General features: G+C 37.0%; 2 protein-coding genes across 4 annotated transcripts in view; one reads left to right on the top strand and one right to left on the bottom strand.

Annotated features, from left to right (window-relative positions):
- The window catches only part of SERPINE3 (serpin family E member 3), a 42950-nt gene extending 30433 nt beyond the window's left edge, over window positions 1–12517 (top strand). The window contains exons 7-9 of the mRNA XM_049852897.1: window positions 9398–9484; window positions 10002–10085; window positions 12474–12517. Coding sequence (XP_049708854.1) covers window positions 9398–9484; window positions 10002–10085; window positions 12474–12517 — 215 coding nt within the window. The remainder of the gene's footprint in view (window positions 1–9397; window positions 9485–10001; window positions 10086–12473) is intronic.
- The window catches only part of INTS6 (integrator complex subunit 6), a 109229-nt gene continuing 101164 nt past the window's right edge, over window positions 9696–17760 (bottom strand). The window contains exons 16-18 of one of the 3 annotated variants that reach the window (XM_049853295.1): window positions 16917–17291; window positions 15800–15893; window positions 9696–14136 (exon numbers count right to left, since the gene is read on the bottom strand). In XM_049853295.1, coding sequence (XP_049709252.1) covers window positions 14043–14136; window positions 15800–15893; window positions 16917–17291 — 563 coding nt within the window. In that variant the 3' untranslated portion in view covers window positions 9696–14042. The remainder of the gene's footprint in view (window positions 14137–15799; window positions 15894–16916; window positions 17292–17760) is intronic. The other 2 variants (XM_049853296.1, XM_049853294.1) reach the window with 2 other exon arrangements.

Raw genomic sequence — 17760 nt, 5'->3', positions numbered from 1 at the left:
CGATCATGTCATCTGCAAATAGTGATAGCTTTACTTCCTCCTTACCAATCTGGATACCCTTTATTTCTTTGTCTAGCCTAATTGCCCTGGCTAGGACTTCAAGTACGATGTTGAATAAGAGCGGTGATAAAGGGCATCCTTGTCTGGTTCCCGTTCTCAAGGGAAATGCTTTCAGGTTCTCTCCATTTAGAGTGATATTGGCCGTTGGCTTTGCATATATGCCCTTTATTATGTTGAGGAATTTTCCTTCAATTCCTATTTTGGTGAGAGTTTTTATCATAAATGGGTGTTGGACTTTGTCAAATGCCTTTTCTGCATCAATTGATAAGATCATGTGGTTTTTGTCTTTTGTTTTATTTATGTGATGGATTACATTAATGGTTTTTCTGATATTAAACCAGCCTTGCATACCTGGTATAAATCCCACTTGATCAGGGTGAATTATTTTTTTGATGTGTTGTTGGATTCTATTGGCTAGAATTTTATTAAGGATTTTTGCATCTATGTTCATGAGGGATATAGGTCTAAAATTTTCTTTTTTTGTAATGTCTTTACCTGGTTTTGGTATCAGGGAGATGGTAGCTTCATAGAATGAGTTGGGTAGTATTCCGTCTTTTTCTATACTTTGAAATACCTTCAATAGTAATGGTGTTAAGTCTTCTCTGAAGGTTTGGTAGAACTCTGCAGTGAAGCCATCTGGGCCAGGACTTTTTTTTTGTTGGGAGTTTTTTGATTACCGTTTCAATCTCTTTTTTTGTTATGGGTCTATTTAGTTGTTCTACTTCTGAATGTGTTAGTTTAGGTAAGTAGTATTGTTCCAAGAATTTATCCATTTCTTCTAGGTTTTCAAATTTGTTAGAGTACAATTTTATGTAGTAATCTGATATGATTCTTTTGATTTCATTTGGTTCTGTTGTGATGTGGTCCTTCTCGTTTCTTATTTGGGTTATTTGTTTCCTTTCCTGTTTTTCTTTAGTCAGTCTAGCCAATGGTTTATCAATTTTGTTAATTTTTTCAAAGAACCAGCTTTTGGCTTTGTTAATTCTTTCAATTGTTTTTCTGTTCTCTAATTCATTTAGTTCAGCTCTAATTTTTATTATTTGTTTTCTTCTGGTGCCTGATGGATTCTTTTGTTGCTCAGTTTCTATTTGCTCAAGTTGTCGGGACAGTTTTCTGATTTTGGCTCTTTCTTCTTTTTGTATGTGTGCATTTATCGATATAAATTGGCCTCTGAGCACTGCTTTTGCTGTGTCCCAGAGGTTTTGATAGGAAGTATTTTCATTCTCGTTGCTTTCTAAGAATTTCCTTATTCCCTCCTTGATGTCTTCTATAACCCAGTCTTTTTTCAGGAGGGTATTGTTCATTTTCCAAGTATTTGATTTCTTTTCCCTAGTTTTTCTGTTATTGATTTCTAGCTTCATTGCCTTGTGGTCTGAGAAGATGCTTTGTAATATTTCGATGTTTTGGATTCTGCAAAGATTTGTTTTATGCCCTAATATGTGGTCTATTCTAGAGAATGTTCCATGTGCGCTAGAAAAAAAAGTATATTTTGCAGCAGTTGGGTGGAGAGTTCTGTATAAGTCAATGAGGTCAAGTTGGTTGATTGTTGTAAGTAGGTCTTCCGTGTCTCTATTGAGCTTCTTACTGGATGTCCTGTCCTTCTCCGAAAGTGGTGTGTTGAAGTCTCCTACTATATATGTGGAGGTGTCTATCTCACTTTTCAATTCTGTTAAAATTTGATTTATGTATCTTGCAGCCCTGTCATTAGGTGCGTAAATATTTAATATGGTTATGTCTTCCTGATCAATTGTCCCTTTTATCATTATATAGTGTCCTTCTTTATCCTTTGTGGCGGATTTAAGTCTAAAGTCTATTTTGTCAGAAATTAATATTGCTACTCCTCTTCTTTTTTGCTTATTGTTTGCTTGATATATTTTTTTCCATCCTTTGAGTTTTAGTTTGTTTGTGTCTCTAAGTCTAAGGTGTGTCTCTTGTAGGCAGCATATAGATGGATCGTGTTTCTTTATCCAGTCCGTGACTCTCTGTCTCTTTATTGGTGCATTTAGTCCATTTACATTCAGCGTAATTATAGATAAGTAAGTTTTTAGTGCTGTCATTTTGATGCCTTTTCATGTGTGTTGTTGGCCATTTCATTTTTCCACATGCTTTTTTGTGCTGAGACGTTTTTCTTAGTAGCTTGTGAGATCCTCATTTTCATAATGTTTAACTTTGTGTTTATTGAGTCGTTACGTTTTTCTTGGCTTTTTTCTTGAGTTATGGAATTGATATTCCTTTTTGTGGTTACCTTTTTATTTACCCCTATTTTTCTAAGTAAAAACCTAACTTGTATCCTTCTATTTCGCCTTGTATCACTCTCCATCTGGCAGTTCAATGCCTCCTATATTTAGTCCCTCTTTTTGATTATTTTGATCGTTTATCTATTGATTTCCATGATTTCCTGTTGTGTGTATTATTTTGTTTATTTATTTATTTTTTAGAATTAGTCTTAATTTGTTTGTTTTTGTGCTTTCCCTGTTTGAGTTGCGTTGATATCAGGACGTTCTGTTTTGTGACCTTGTATTGTGCTGGTACCTGATATTATTGGTCATCCGGCCAAACAATCTCCTTTAGCATTTCTTGCAGTCTTGGTTTAGTTTTTGCAAATTCTCTAAACTTGTGTTTATCTGTAAATATCTTAATTTCTCCTTCATATTTCAGAGAGAGTTTTGCTGGATATATGATCCTTGGTTGGCAGTTTTTCTCGTTTAGTGCTCTGTATATGTTGTCCCATTCCCTTCTTGCCTGCATGGTTTCTGCTGAGTAGTCTGAACTTATTCTTATTGATTCTCCCTTGAAGGAAACCTTTCTTTTCTCCCTGGCTGATTTTAAAATTTTCTGTTTGTCTTTGGTTTTGGCAAGTTTGATGATGATATGTCTTGGTGTTTTTCTTTTTGGATCAATCTTAAATGGGGTTCGATGAGCATCTTGGATAGATATCCTTTCTTCTTTCATGATGTCAGGGAAGTTTTGTGTCAGGAGTTCTTCAACTATTTTCTCTGTGTTTTCTGTCCCCCCTCCCTGTTCTGGGACTCCAATTACTCGTAAGTTATCCTTCTTGATAGAGTCCCACATGATTCTTAGGGTTTCTTCATTTTTTTTAATTCTTTTATCTGATTTTTTTTCAGCTATGTTGGTGTTGTTTCCCTGGTCCTCCAGAAGTCCCAGTCTACATTCTAATTGCTCGAGTCTGCTCCTCTGACTTTCTATTGCGTTGTCAAATTCTGTAATTTTATTGTTAATCTTTTGGATTTCTACATGCTGTCTCTCTATGGATTCTTGCAACTTGTTAATTTTTCCACTATGTTCTTGAATAATCTTTTTGAGTTCTTCAACAGTTTTATCAGTGTGTTCCTTGGCTTTTTCTGCATTTATCCTAATTTCATTTGTGATATCTTTAAGCATTCTGTAAATTAGTTTTTTATATTCTGTATCTGATAATTCCAGGATTGTATCTTCATTTGGGAAAGATTTTGATTCTTTTGTTTGGGGGGTTGGAGAAGCTGTCATGGTCTGTTTCTTTATGTGGTTTGATATGGACTGCTGTCTCCGAGCCATCACTGGGAAACTAGATTTTCCAAGTAGTCAGCTGGTGCGCTGGCTCCTAGTTCTGAAAACAGTCGCTGTCTGCCCGTATTTGTTCGTCCTCTGTCTCTAAGTCTGTGCTTGTTGTTCAGAGTTCGTAGATTGTTATGTATGTGATCGATTCCCTTGTTTTTCCGAGTCTTTGTTGCAAGAGGGATCCGCGGGAGCGTCCACCTAGTCCGCCATCTTGGCCCCCCTCCCCACTTGTTTTTATAAATAAAGTTTTACTGAAACACAACCACTCCCATTCACTTACAAATTGTCTAGTGCTGCTTTCCCATTACAATGGCAGTTGAGTCATTGCAACAGGTACTATATAGCCTTTAAGGCTAAAATATTTACTATCTGGTCCTTTCTAGAAACTATTTGCTACCTAAGGTATTGCCTCCAGTGCCCTTCTTTGAAAAACATAATCAAGGGACTAGTCACTTCTGTGCCCAAATGGGCTTTCAACTTAATTCTAGAGGCATGACCACTGAATCTCTCCAAGAAATAATTTCCTCCTTCCTAAAATGGGAATAGCCGCCACCCACCTCACATATTAATTTTATCAGAAAATGCTGGCCTCCCTTCGTCCAATTAACAAGGGCTTACCAAACAGGTCTTGTGTTGTTGATGAAAGCCTGACAACCACAGGGAACATCTGGCCTTTTTCTTCCTTGGTTCCAAAGCCCAGAATCATTTTGCTATCTCCTTCACTGGGTGGGTTTTTCCCTATTTACCAGTCATTCATCTCTTCCTACTTGGCAGCAAATCCATTTTTTTGCTCCCTTAAGAACTTGCTTCATATCATTTCGAGGCCCTCTGAGCCCAAGTTATAACCTGCTCTCCACCCCAGCCATCCTTGGCAGTAGGTGTCATGAGGCTTTAAAGAGTAATTCCAGTTGTGTTTACAGTGCTAGAGACACTTTTCTTGAGTAAGCCTACTTCCTATAGAATCAGCAGGCTTTGATGTACCCCCAATCCAAGAGCTACTGCTTCTGCACAACCCTTAAACTCTGAAGAAACAGTCTTCTTTTTTTACTTTTATAAATGGGTCATTTCCAATATGCACTCAGTAAGAAGTACAAGCTCCCTGTTACTCTGACTTAAATGAGCAAACCACCCACAGTTGGTTGGGTACTGATGTTAATTTAGGCCACACCAGATGTCTGGTCAGAGCTGGAATAGAGAGGGCTGGGGAGTGGTCTAGAAGAGAGGAACACAGAAAGCAACTAACCACAGCCTAGTTTCAGATTCTTCTTAGCACTCTATATGCTGGGCTGGGTGCTGTGTGAACCCCACACTCCCGCCATCGTTCAGGAACTATGGGACAAGATGATGACACAGATAAACTAGAAGCAAATTCTGGCAATAACTCTTTAAATGCCACTAACTCTGCCAATAGTGATAATAATCGGGAAGACAAAAAAAAAAAAAAAAAACCAGCAAATGATACATTTGTCTTGCTTTATGAGAAGCTCAGGATGAAATATAGAGACATTGATTTACGTTTTGCCAATCCTGTGTTTACACAGTGTCATACCATGAAGACTTTTCAACTTTTTGATAGTCTGACCAACCACACACAAAGGATGATGGAAGAGGTCTCCACTAACAAACGGGAGAGGGGAACTGAAGTAATCATTTGGTGAGATGTCCTGGAGGAAGTCTGGGCCCCTGTGGAGCTACAAACACAGGCATTTTTTTCCAAGTGAAATTAGGTTAAAAAAACATCAAGGCAGCTGCTTTTAAGGGGAAAAGAGAACAAATGTAGTGTGAGGGGTGTTTGTTATTCACTCAAGCAACATTTACTAAGCACATATATGTATCCAGCATTATTACGCTAGTTGAGTAAAGTAAGATATACTTAAAATGAATTTAAGACATAGTTTCTGCCTTCTAGAAGCTTACAGTCTAAAAAGGAAAATGGACATGTAAACACTTGGTAGAAGATGTTATGGAAAAAGAATGGAGAATATGCCAGGAGGGAGAGTAGGAAGAGTTCTCCCCCTTAACTTGGATAGTATAATGTAATGTAGGGGCAGATGGGTTGATGGTGGGCTACAGTGTTTCCTGAAATATGTTCCCGAGAATGCTAGTCCAGTAAATTTGGGAGGGAGTGGTATGGGTGATTCCATAGTTAAATACGTAAAAAAAAAAAAAAAATTTTTTTTTAAATACTTCATATATAATCCTCCTGGAGAGATTCACTGTGAACATTAGCAAATTAGCAGCTCTAAGAAGTCCCCTACTAAAAACAAAAACTGTTCAACCAACATGTCCCACATTTAACTAACCATGGAACCCTTTTTACAGGATAGAACCTATAAACAACCTTTGGAATAAATGTTGGGAAGCCAGGCTATATGATACTCAATGGCACTGAGCACCTGCCAACACTGCAGGGAAGGATGAGGCCACCAGGGGAGTCCCTTTGTACTTGGCCTCTTCCAGGCTGATCTCATTAGTTGTAGAACATTTCAGTAGCTACTTAGCAAAAGTAAGGATCTGTACTAGAGCAAGCAAGAGGAAAAAAGCAAACAAACCCACAGATGATCCTGAATTCTCATTTCGATCACACACAAATGCTGGTCTTCTCCATTCTCAACTCTTAACAGAGATAACATGTAAGAGATGCTGATGCTGGGGTATGGCAGGCGATGGTGTCTTGGCTTACGGCTGTGCAAACACGTGACCATCAATTATTGGACCATCCCTGTAGTCTGGTGGGGAAAAGCTATTTAAATGAAACTCTTTGGTTGGAGCTTTAAGATACTGGAATAACCAAGCCCATCCAACTCATCCATACAGTTGGTCCCATTTCTTAACCTGTGCCTAGACTAACACAGGCACATATACCTTAGTTGATACCCACCCACTGCCTTTGAGTAGATTCGGACTCATAGTGACCCTACAGGACAGGGTAGAACTGCCCCGTAGGGTTTCCAAGGCTGTAATCTTTATGGAAGTAGACTGCCACACACATCTTTCTTCCAGAGCAGCTGGTATGTTTGAACCGCCGACCTTTCAGTTAGCAGCCGAGCACCTAACCACTGCACCACCAGGGCTCTTCCTTAGCTGATAAGAGGTTTCATAGTGAACCTCTGCCCATTTCAGTATTAAAAATGCTCAGATGCCATACTAGATAGTAGTGAAACCACAGAAACAGCGAGACCTCGTCTCTGCCGTCACAGAACCGTTCTTTATCCATAAACTCATCTTCTTAATTTTGGCACTGCGTTTCAGTTTGTTCAGTGAGCGAGTGAGAGGCCAAGTATCTCATTACAGAAATGTGTTTCTTTTCTCAAAGCCCCATGCAGAAAAAGACCAACTGCTAAAATAAATCAGACTCTTCACTCAGGACAAGCGATGCCAAGTGACTGCTTCCACTGGTTTTCCCTTCCTGTGGCCGTCTGGTTCCCCTTCCTGACGCTGGAAAGTAAGGGTTCTGTACTGTGAGAACAGCCAACTCAGACTTTCTGCACATACTTCATTTACAAAATGGATGAAATGCAGCATATTCCAGACGGGTTTTGTTCTCTTATACCACATTCATGGGCCACCTCCATGTATGTTGTTGTTGTTGTTAGGTGCCATCGAGTCGGTTCCGACTCATAGCGACCCTATGCACGACAGAGCGAAACACTGCCCGGTCCTATGCCATCCTTACAATTGTTGTTATGCTTGAGCTCATTGTTGCAGCCACTGTGTCAATCCATCTCATTGAGGGTCTTCCTCTCTTCTGCTGACCCTGTACTCTGCCAAGCATGATGTCCTTCTCCAGGGGCTGATCCCTCCTGACAACATGTCTAAAGTTGTAAGACGCAGTCTCGCCATCCTTACCTCTAAGGAGCATTCTGGCTGCACTTCTTCCAAGACAGATTTGTTCGTTCTTTTGGCAGTCCATGGTATATTCAATATTCTTCGCCAACACCACAATTCAAAGGCGTCACCTCTTCTTTGGTCTTCCTTATTCATTGTCCAGCTTTCACACGCATATGATGCGATTGAAAATACCATGGCCTGGGTCAGGCACACCTTAGTCTTCAGGGTGACATCTTTGCTCTTCAACACTTTGAAGAGGTCCTTTGCAGCAGATTTGCCCGATGCAATGCGTCTTTTGATTTCTTGACTGCTGCTTCCATGGCTGTTGATTGTGGATCCAAGTAAAATGAAATTCTCGACAATTTCAACCTTTTCTCCGTTTATCATGATGTTGCTCATTGGTCCAGTTGTGAGGCTTTTTATTTTATGTTGAGGTGTAATCCATATTGAAGGCTGTGGTCTTTGATCTTCATTAGTAAGTGCTTCAAGTCCTCTTCACTTTCAGCAAGCAAGGTGGTGTCATCTGCATAATGCAGGTTGTTAACGAGTCTTCCTCCAATCCTGATGCCTCGTTCTTCTTCATGTAGTCCAGCTTCTCGTAGTATTTGTTCAGCATACAGATTAAATAGGTATGGTGAAAGAATACAGCCCTGACGCACACCTTTCCTGACTTTAAACCAATCAATATCCCCTTGTTCTGTCTGAACAACTGCCTCTTGATCTACCCCCATGTATATGCATGAAAAATGGAAACCAACTTTATTAGTCTAAGATGAAACAAAGAAAGCTCCCTCGAAACACAATATGCAAACCAAAATGATTTTAATACTCATACCACAGATCCCTTTCCAGTGGCATGCTAGAGTGGACTAGAATACACTTTCTGAAGGGGGTAGCCAACCCTGGGTGGTGCAATTGGCCACCGGCCTAGTCGCTAATCAAAAAGTTGGAAGTTCAAGTCCACCCAGAGGCGCCTTCGAAGACAGACCTCGTGACTGACTTCCTAACAATCAGGCATGGAAAACCCAGCGAGCATAGTTCTCCTGTGAAACATGGGTGACCATAAGTGTGAGTGGACTTGACAGCAACTGATTAATGTGTATATGCAGGGGTGAGGTGGAAATGGGTGCTGGCTCTTACATCAGAAAACCTACATGTTCCCAACTCTGCTCAGGTAGTGAGCTCAGATGGCTTAACAGTTCCCTCTAAAATGAAAGGGTTGGACTGAATGATTTCTAGTTAATGATAAAGTACAAAAATCTGTCAATTCCCCTAAGTTATCACTCATATTTCCTAATAGTATTTTTGAAACTATAACACAGAACAATTATATCCTAACTTTGCATTTTCTTTGCACGCTCTAGCCATGAAGCAATTTAATTGCACAACTGATAGACCTAAGTATACTGGAATGCAGTCATGCAGCATTAAACATTGTTAATACACTGAATTGTGCCTCTTCAAGTCCATAATGCAAACCTGTCACTTAAAAGTGGCTCTTTAAACGCAGTCCAAGGACATGTTCAAGGGTAATCATCTGAGATGCCTGCTAAAAATGCGGGTTCCTAAACTCCATATTCTGCATTTAACGAGTACCCTGGAGATTCTTATGACCACTGAAGTCTTAGAAACATTGGCTGAAGGGAATATTTCAGTACTAATTAGAAATCATTTTTTAAAATTAACTATTGGAAAAATGGGGCACTGATCTGAATATTAATTTGGGGGGATTATTTATTAGATAAATTTACCAAATTTGAGGTTTTGAAAGTTGCATAAAATGTCAAACTCTAAGAACTTCATGAATTTTCTCTCCCTGGCTATACAGCAGCCCTGGAAACTAAAAATTTAAAGTACATTCTTTAAAAATGTACTGAAATCCTTAAATGAAATGCATCAGAACAAATACTAATCAACAATTCACATTTTTCTCATTTCCTGGGGTTAGGCCAAGACGGCTTCTACGTTTCTGAAGCGACCCACAGGGCCGAGATTGAAGTTTTAGAAGAAGGTACCAAGGCGTCCGCAGCCACAGGTATGTCCGTAACAAGTAAGCGATACCCAGCCACACTGGTGGCCTCTATCTGCTTTTGTTAAATGTACGCATTTGAATTTTCACATTTCTAAATCTTTCAACTTAAAACTCCAAGTCAAGATGTGGCACAGCACTTTTTAAAAAGTCTTATCAATGTTTACAGAAAGTGAAAAGGTTTTGGAAAATGATACGAGAAAAGAAATACCCATTTCGAAATGGATTTGTACCATTATCCCATAAACAAGGAATAGAGTCATTCTGAAAATTACTTTCAGTAAGGTATTTATTCCATGGGATGTTTTGAGAATAGGAGACAGGCTTGGCTAAGTGGTATCTTTTCTCTAATTTTCCAATTTGTACCCCTATCATAACACTAAACAATGAAAGGTCATTAGGATTTTTTTTTTCCCCTAAGAATCCAGAGATATGATTGACTTCTTATCCAATTTAAATAACAGTTTTCTTCAAATGTACAGAAAACACAGTGGGATTCCTCTCTGTTCCTTTTTTCTTGCAGCTCTGTTGTTATTCAAAAGGTCTCAGATTCCTATGTTTAAAGCAGATCGGCCATTCATCTTTTTCCTGAGAGAACCCAACACAGGTATTACAGTCTTATTTTTATAGGATTAATATAAATTATTAGCATCTCTCTAGCAACAAGGGCTCATTTGTCCACGATAGCCTATATACAAGCATTCTTTCTAGCTATAGCTAGTTTCTCTGGTGCTTCAGAAACTTCCCAGTTGCAGGGTCTTGTATCCTGAGAAAGGGGAATATTTCATACCTAGAAAGAAAACTATTATCCTCAATGTGTTTTGCCTGCTCTTTCTTTCAACTCATTTGTAGTTGATGTAGATTAAAAAAGACTCAGTTTCTACTTCTGGAGAGACTTAGAAAAATTATCAAAGTAAAACTGACAAACCTTGCCTATTTTTTCACTTGGAATCTAGCTTCCTCATCATTTTAGGAAAGAAGGTGGTTTCTTCAGGCCACTAGAAGATGAGCGTAGTCCTCTAGCGTCCCTCAGTGATTCTAGCATTCTAGTAAACGCACCCGGATTTCTATACTGTTTTTCCGTTGAAAAGTTGAGTTGACCCAGTATTTCTCAAGTTTGCTGAAATTATACAAAAATAAAATGTCTGCCCTAGTACTTTTAAGTCCTACTATACAACCTCAGCTTAATTCCAAAATGGTACAGTACCGACAAAGCTGCAGTACATCAGAATGACAAGCACAAGTCCTGTAAGATTCAAGAGCGCTGAACAAAGTGTTCAAGTATTTCTCTTTCAAGCTTAGTTTGCATCAGCCTAGGAAGAAAGAAGGATTCTCAGTAAAGAGTTGTTGGCAAGTCTAAATAATGTATTAAAAAGAAATAGGATGGAGTAACACTAGTAAAATCACGCAAAGGTGGATCTCTTTTAACTAAGCATCAGGCATTATTTTTATTAATGGAAAGAAAAAAATGTCAAAAGTTAGAATAATGAAAATTATGCATCAGCTTTATACAAATCGTTAAGGAAATACTGTCAACATTGTTTTATCTGGGAATCATTTGCATACTGCTATAACTTGTGCTAGAAATCAAAGTAACACTTTTGTGGCAAAAAGGATGAGGCTAATCGTTCATTAGAAAGTAAATGGGGAGAGAAGTTCATTCTCCAGAATATATCCTCCTAGTCTTTCACCACGATCAACCATCCCAATCCCACATTGATTAGGTGAAAATTTCATTTATCCCTCAGAACAGGAAGCAGAGAGCTCTTAGAAAGGATGTCAAAAATATCAAAGATGAAAAAATGACAGGTTCTACTCCCTCAAGAAAAAAAGACAAGGCTAAATTTGAATAGAAAGGTCATTGCTAAAAGCTGATAACCTAAAAGGGTTGATGACAGTTAAAAGAGAAAGATTCTTTTTTGGAATTCAGTTGCATAAAAACGATGTCAAACCCCTGGGTCTAGGAAAAGACAGACCACTGTTTTCAATGGTGTGAGTTTTCAGAACGGCCTTAGCAATCAGGATGAGGATACAAGGCTAATCCAAAACCAGTTCCACAGTCTACACATTCTGAAGCCCTTGTGAATTTGTTTCCTTCTCTTTTTGGGAGGCATTTGCCCATATCACACAAGACAGTGACTCCTCTTCTGGTGACAGAGTACTGAATCTTTAGCACACCAAACTGACAAATCTTATTGATAAAGGCAACTAATGACTCCTGCAACTCACAGATGAGACACATAGGGAACATTAAAAAAAGGATCTCAACATTGAGATTAAACATTCAAAGAATATCATTTACCCAGCCTAAAGCCATTCAGTGATCTAAAGGGCCTAAAAGATGTGATAAAACCAAAATATATCTTTCTTCCCCTTTGCTTACAAGTAGAATTCTACAGTAAGTACTTCACTACTGTAGTTAATACGCTCATAGTCTCCTAAAATGCAACAAGCCTGAGAAAGATGGAGCAGTTAAGTTTTAGTTTAGATGGATCTTGATGAGTGTAAAAACTATGCTGGCAGACAGAAAAAGGACAAAAAAAGAGGAAACTTGACAAATGGCTGCTTCCCAACTTCTTCCAGGGTTCATCTCCCCCAAGATATTAAACGTCAAAGGGCTAAAGGATTATTAACTCATAAACAAGCTGTCAAATGGAAATAAGAATTTTCCGATAAGGAAAGCAGCTAAAATACTGGAATAGATTCTCTTTCCTACATATTCTTAAGTATGAGTTTGTATCCGAATGATTTCTAATCCCTTTTATTAATCTCAGAATCTAAGTATATATAATTTAAGATCAGACAGTATATCTGGATTTGTTTAGCTCTTGCTGAATTTAGCAATGTAACTGCAGGCAATTACTTTAACAACTCCACCTTTTAAATGATATCCTGCTTTACCTAAAAAAGTATTCTGTAGATATAAAAAGAATTTAAAGAATTGCATATGAAAATACTATATAATGCTACATTAAATTCTTCTTTTTCTTGACAGGGTTTGTCTTCAGTATTGGGAGAGTTTCAAACCCCCTAGATTGAATTAACAGGTCTCCAGCGTGCCTTCACGTTCATCTATGCTTTTCTTCATCAAAAGTTAGTTTCACTTTGCTATACCCTTGAACTTTAAAAAAATGTTCTGCTTAAGTGCAAAAAGATGAGGGTATGTAATTTTCAAATATTATGAGTGCAAAAATACTTCAATTGTATTGTAAGTTTATTTCACTCTCTTTTAATCCAAATGTAATTAAACCTTCTTTTCTACTAGTTAACTCCAAAAAACACTGTAAGGCACAGCAGTGATCTATGAGTAATGAGTGAGTCAGGTCATAGGATCACTTCCTCAGTAAAGAAACACAAGGCCATGTTCAACTGAGTGTGGGGAATGAATAGTATGGATTTTTCCTTATCCTGTGTAACTCAGGGGGAATGCAAAGTGATCATAAGCAAGGTCATCTTAAATGTGTGTCCTTTCCATTTATCTTCTAAATAAAATTGAGAATTTAAGTATGAGAACAGCCGAGCAAAACAAAGAGATCCCCCCTTTGTTGGACCCCCAATATATTGTGGGCCTTTTGTAAGCACGGCATCAAGTGCTAAAGGCTAGACATTGCAGAGTCTATGCTGTAATCCCACACTTACCACTCCCTAACAGCTTCAATGTAATGCCATCCACAAACTTAGTGAGAAGGGGAAAAGGGTTGAAGGGAAGTAAGGAAACCAATAATGTCCAAAGTCTGCTTTTGAAACAGCTTTGTAAGTGTCTGCCTGTGTGCCACGGATACAGTCGCTTCCATTATCTAGACAAAAAATGGGAGTATGTTGGTGTGGACAACAAAAACTAAGAACACAGAGTAAAAAGACAATGCAGATTATCTAACACATAATTACAGTTACGTTTAACAAATAGGAACTTCCAAGTGGTGTGTCTTTCCAATGATAAAAAGCAAGGCCTTTAAGATTCCATTAATTTTTTTTTCAAATGATTACTTTAAATGTGATTATTTCCTAAACCACACAAGAGTAAAATAGAGCATTTATTGATGGAATAACAAAAGTGCTTTTCTTAAATATTCTTCAAAATACATTTGTACAACTTACAATAATATATCCAAAATAACTGTATATACAAAACATTACCTAGTTTGAAGGTATGTGCTTTTTTCCCCAAAAATTACAAAGTAACTTTTTTTTTTTTTTTTTTTGGCAAAGTTCAACCTTAACAGAGGTGACAATTTTAAAGGTTGGTTTAAGAAAATAGAACCTGAGGGAAATTGACACGCAAGAGTCAATGACAAGCAAGAGATTTGGAGAAATATTTTTAGTTTGTTAAATAAAAATGTTTTGTTTTTTTTTTAGAGTGATACTTTTCACATTACAAAAATAAACCAAAATGAAGAAAAGGTCACTGTAAAATGATGGAAAAAGGATCTGTAGACTTGTTTTTTGTATTTCAAATAACCAACAATGCATGTCAAAAAATGAATGCAAGATCACGATCATCTGGTATTTACTTTGTTTGTATTTGGAGAAGAGAGTGAAATAAGTGGCCAAATTTTATTTTCTTTTAATTGCTATTAATATGGTTGATCTGATTGGCTCTTCGATGAATTTCATCCAAAAAGTTCTCCAGTTGTTCTATTAGCATTCGTTTTTTAAACCTGTATGAAAAAAATAATACCACTCTCAATTTCTTATTAATTAATATTTACATACCAGTATAATATTTAAAATAAAAGAGAAACTGTTTTGGGAAATTTTTCAAAATGAGAATGAAAAATGTACATGCTATTATATATAAAAAATTATTAAATCAGTACAGTATTACAGTTTGTCCCTAAAACAAATAATCTAGACCTAGGTACCTAGGTACAATAGTAAAGAGGTTATTCCTTCCACAACCAAAAAAAAAGAGGTTATTCCTTCCACAACCAAAAAGAAAAAGGGGGAAAAAAAAACTAATGTACACAAGGGTTGCAAATAGTCTAGCATAGTTAGTTTGGGCTAACAAAGCCATCACTGCAAGAATTTCTTCTCATACACTTTGAAACAGAATGTTTAAAGTAATATGAACAAAGTGTGAATATAATCCCCACAAAATGGAAGGAGAAATAAGAGTTGGGCCAGATCATTTAAAATCCATGCTGTCCTACTGTTCCAGCTAGAAAGCTAGCAAACCAAGGATAGACAGCTAATATAGCAAATAATAAACGGCACTGAAATAGCAATTTTTAAAAAATCTCAGTAATAAATACAGGTAGCGTAATTTCAAATTAAAATTGAATTTATCTATATAAGTGTTAACATTGCTGATGCTTTTAGAACATCTAAGACTGCTGTGCAGCCCACACCTGTCTCCTCTCTACTGGTCGCTACTATGAACAGCCATTATACTATTACACAGCTCTTTCAAAGGCAAAAGTGAATGAAGTACAAGTACCAGCCACATACACAGGAATGGCTACATTCACAATGAGGTCTGATCTGACAGTACGTTGCTATAAAGAGCATAACAGGTGAAACACTCAAAATCATGGGAATAATTATGGCCTTATCTTGATCCTTAAAGTGGTCTGTGTTCTAGCCACTCCAAAAAAAAAAAAAAAAAAAATGTAACTGCTCAATCTAAAAATGCTCTATCTTTAATGTGAAGCATGGAAGAGACTGGCAGACTAATTAAGTAGGGTGGAACTATGCTTACATTTAGCAGGTCAGACTAAGTTTCCTTATGATACTAAAATTTTATGTGTGTCTCGGAATAAAAATAAAAAATGCTTTGTGTATTTTCTAAACTCATACAGCTATGCTTTTCAATTGATTGCATTCTAGTTACCATTTATAACCTTGATCCACATTCTTTGTATTAAAGTACATGATCCTAGGCTACTGAAAGGAGTCAGAAATAAGGTCAATTTGTGCAACCTGGTTCCCTAAATTACAGGTTTTCCCATGTACAAATAAAGTGCATTCAGATACTGCCTTTTGAGGTTATCTCTAATCACTGATTAATATTAACTGTGGTCCAAATATCTTAAAGAGAGAAATTAAAGGCTAAAAAAAAAAAAAGACACCAAAATGTCACAGTAGGATAAATGAGAATTATGCAAGTATCTAATAATTTACTTATCCATAATTTCTGAAGAATTGGTGTGTGGTTAATTTTTAACTGAAGTTCTTTTATAAACTAAAAATGAGAAGTACTTGAATGCATGTGAGTCTCTCACATGTAAGCACAGACAATACAAGTACAAAATAGACTCTATTATTATGATACTGGCTACATACACTGGGGACTCATTTCATAATGTGCTGTAGTTTATTTACCTTGATGCTTCTTTGATGACATTTTGTAAAAATATTAGTCTTGTTTGTAAACTGCCTTGCACATGCTTCAGTAAAGTGAAGATTCTTTCATATTCTTAAAACGAGAGAAGCAAAAAGATATGGCTTTCATTTGCATTCTTACTCAATATTTTTCTATTGCAGTTTACTATATTAAGATATACTAAGACAAAAACAAAAATATTCTACATAAAAACTTCACTTATTTAAGATTTTATATTTTAACATATATGTGTGAAAGAAAATCAACATCAATACAGGTAACTTGGCAGACATCTTTTTCTTTTTTTGTAGAAGTTCCCAATAAGGTATCAATCATAAAGCTTAGAAGGATGAGTAAATAGCTTTTTGGTAGTACTGCTGAAAAAGAGGCAAGTGGCTATTACAAAAACCCATCCTTATAAATTCTAAACTACAGCTAACATGGGGAAAATGTGGAGAAAAATCAGGTTAAGAGTACTATTTCAGTTTCAAGTTTTCACATAAAATTCTGCCAAGGACTACAAGCTCCTAAACAGTGAGTCTTACCCACTTCTGGCCCACCCCTGGATCACTGTACCCTCAGAGCTGGTGATGTATCTTCTGAATGAATGCTGACAACATTGAGTTTTTTTCCTACAAAGTTCTTCTGTATTCATATATATAGTTTTCATAACTTTCGTTTTTTACCCTAAACATATCCCTGGTCACTATCATAGCTTAAATCTTACATAGGCACTATGCCAAGAACTTTACAGACATGAAATCATCTAATCTTCACATTTTTGGGGGTTAGCTGCTATGCTAAAAATTCTAGTTGCTGGTAAGAAGAATAGTCAAGACTATGTATGAGTTCCTGTCGAGGCAAGAACTACATGTAACTTATCTGTATATTCTTCGCTGCTCTCAGTCCCTGCTGCCTACCACCATACCTAGCATAGTACCTTGGACACAGCAGATATTCAGTAAATGTCTGTCAGCTGAATAAAGAATCAAATGTTCTTTAATACAGCTCAGATGTTGTTCAAGACTGATCTAGATTCATTCAGATCTATGCTTTCAGTTAACGGGACTTTTTTGTTTCATAGAAATCAAATCTGAAGTTTGTCTCTATACATACTTCTTCCTGGTTTTCGGATCTCTTTCATTATTTGTGCTTTTAGTTCAGTGTTGACTTCTTCATGGCTTCTGCAATGCACCAATTTCTTTCCTTTGTTGAGTGAAGATGCTGGTATATTCTCTTCAGCACATTGTTCTTTATCTCTTGGCTCCTCATGATTTTCTAAAAATCCACCAACAGTTAGGTCATTAGCTCCTAAATGGTCATGACTCAGAGCCTCTGTATGATTGGTTGGTCGTTCCAGTAAATTGGCTGGAGAAGATGATGTTGAAAATTCAGTATCCATAGCATTTGGTGTAATGTCCAACGGAAGTTGGTCTGCAACATGATTTTCAACCACATCATCTATTGCCAAATCATTAGTGGTTTCTGAAACTAAAAACAAAGATAAGGGAAGAAAAAAAAATGAGAGCCAATTTCAAAGCACACAGTAAAGAAAGCTACAAAGGAATATCATACATAGCAAATCACAACCAATTTCCTTGACTAACACAAATTAACAAGTAACATGTATGGTTAAGTTTTGCTAAAGAAGATATGCTAGATTTCAATTTGAAACTCTCAAAATATTTCCAAAATCTGTACAACTTCTGCCCTTAGAAACACAATTAAAAATAAAGCCAATTTCAACCACCTTTTAGCTCTCTGGGCTATCCTATGGCAATTTCATTGAACAAGTAGGTTTTTTTTATGCTTTAAGACCAGTTGCCCGGGAGTCCATCCAACTCATGACAATGCAATGTGTGTCAAGAGTAGAACTATGCCCTCCATGGGATTTTCAATGGCTGACTTTTTTCGAAAGTAGATCGCTAAGTGTCTCTTCTAAGGCACCTCTGGATGGACT

This window comes from Elephas maximus, chromosome 14, assembly GCF_024166365.1.
Source record: "Elephas maximus indicus isolate mEleMax1 chromosome 14, mEleMax1 primary haplotype, whole genome shotgun sequence".
Taxonomy (NCBI): domain Eukaryota; kingdom Metazoa; phylum Chordata; class Mammalia; order Proboscidea; family Elephantidae; genus Elephas; species Elephas maximus.
The sequence above is the reverse complement of the archived record's forward strand: the minus strand, read 5'-3'. Positions and strand labels throughout refer to the sequence as shown.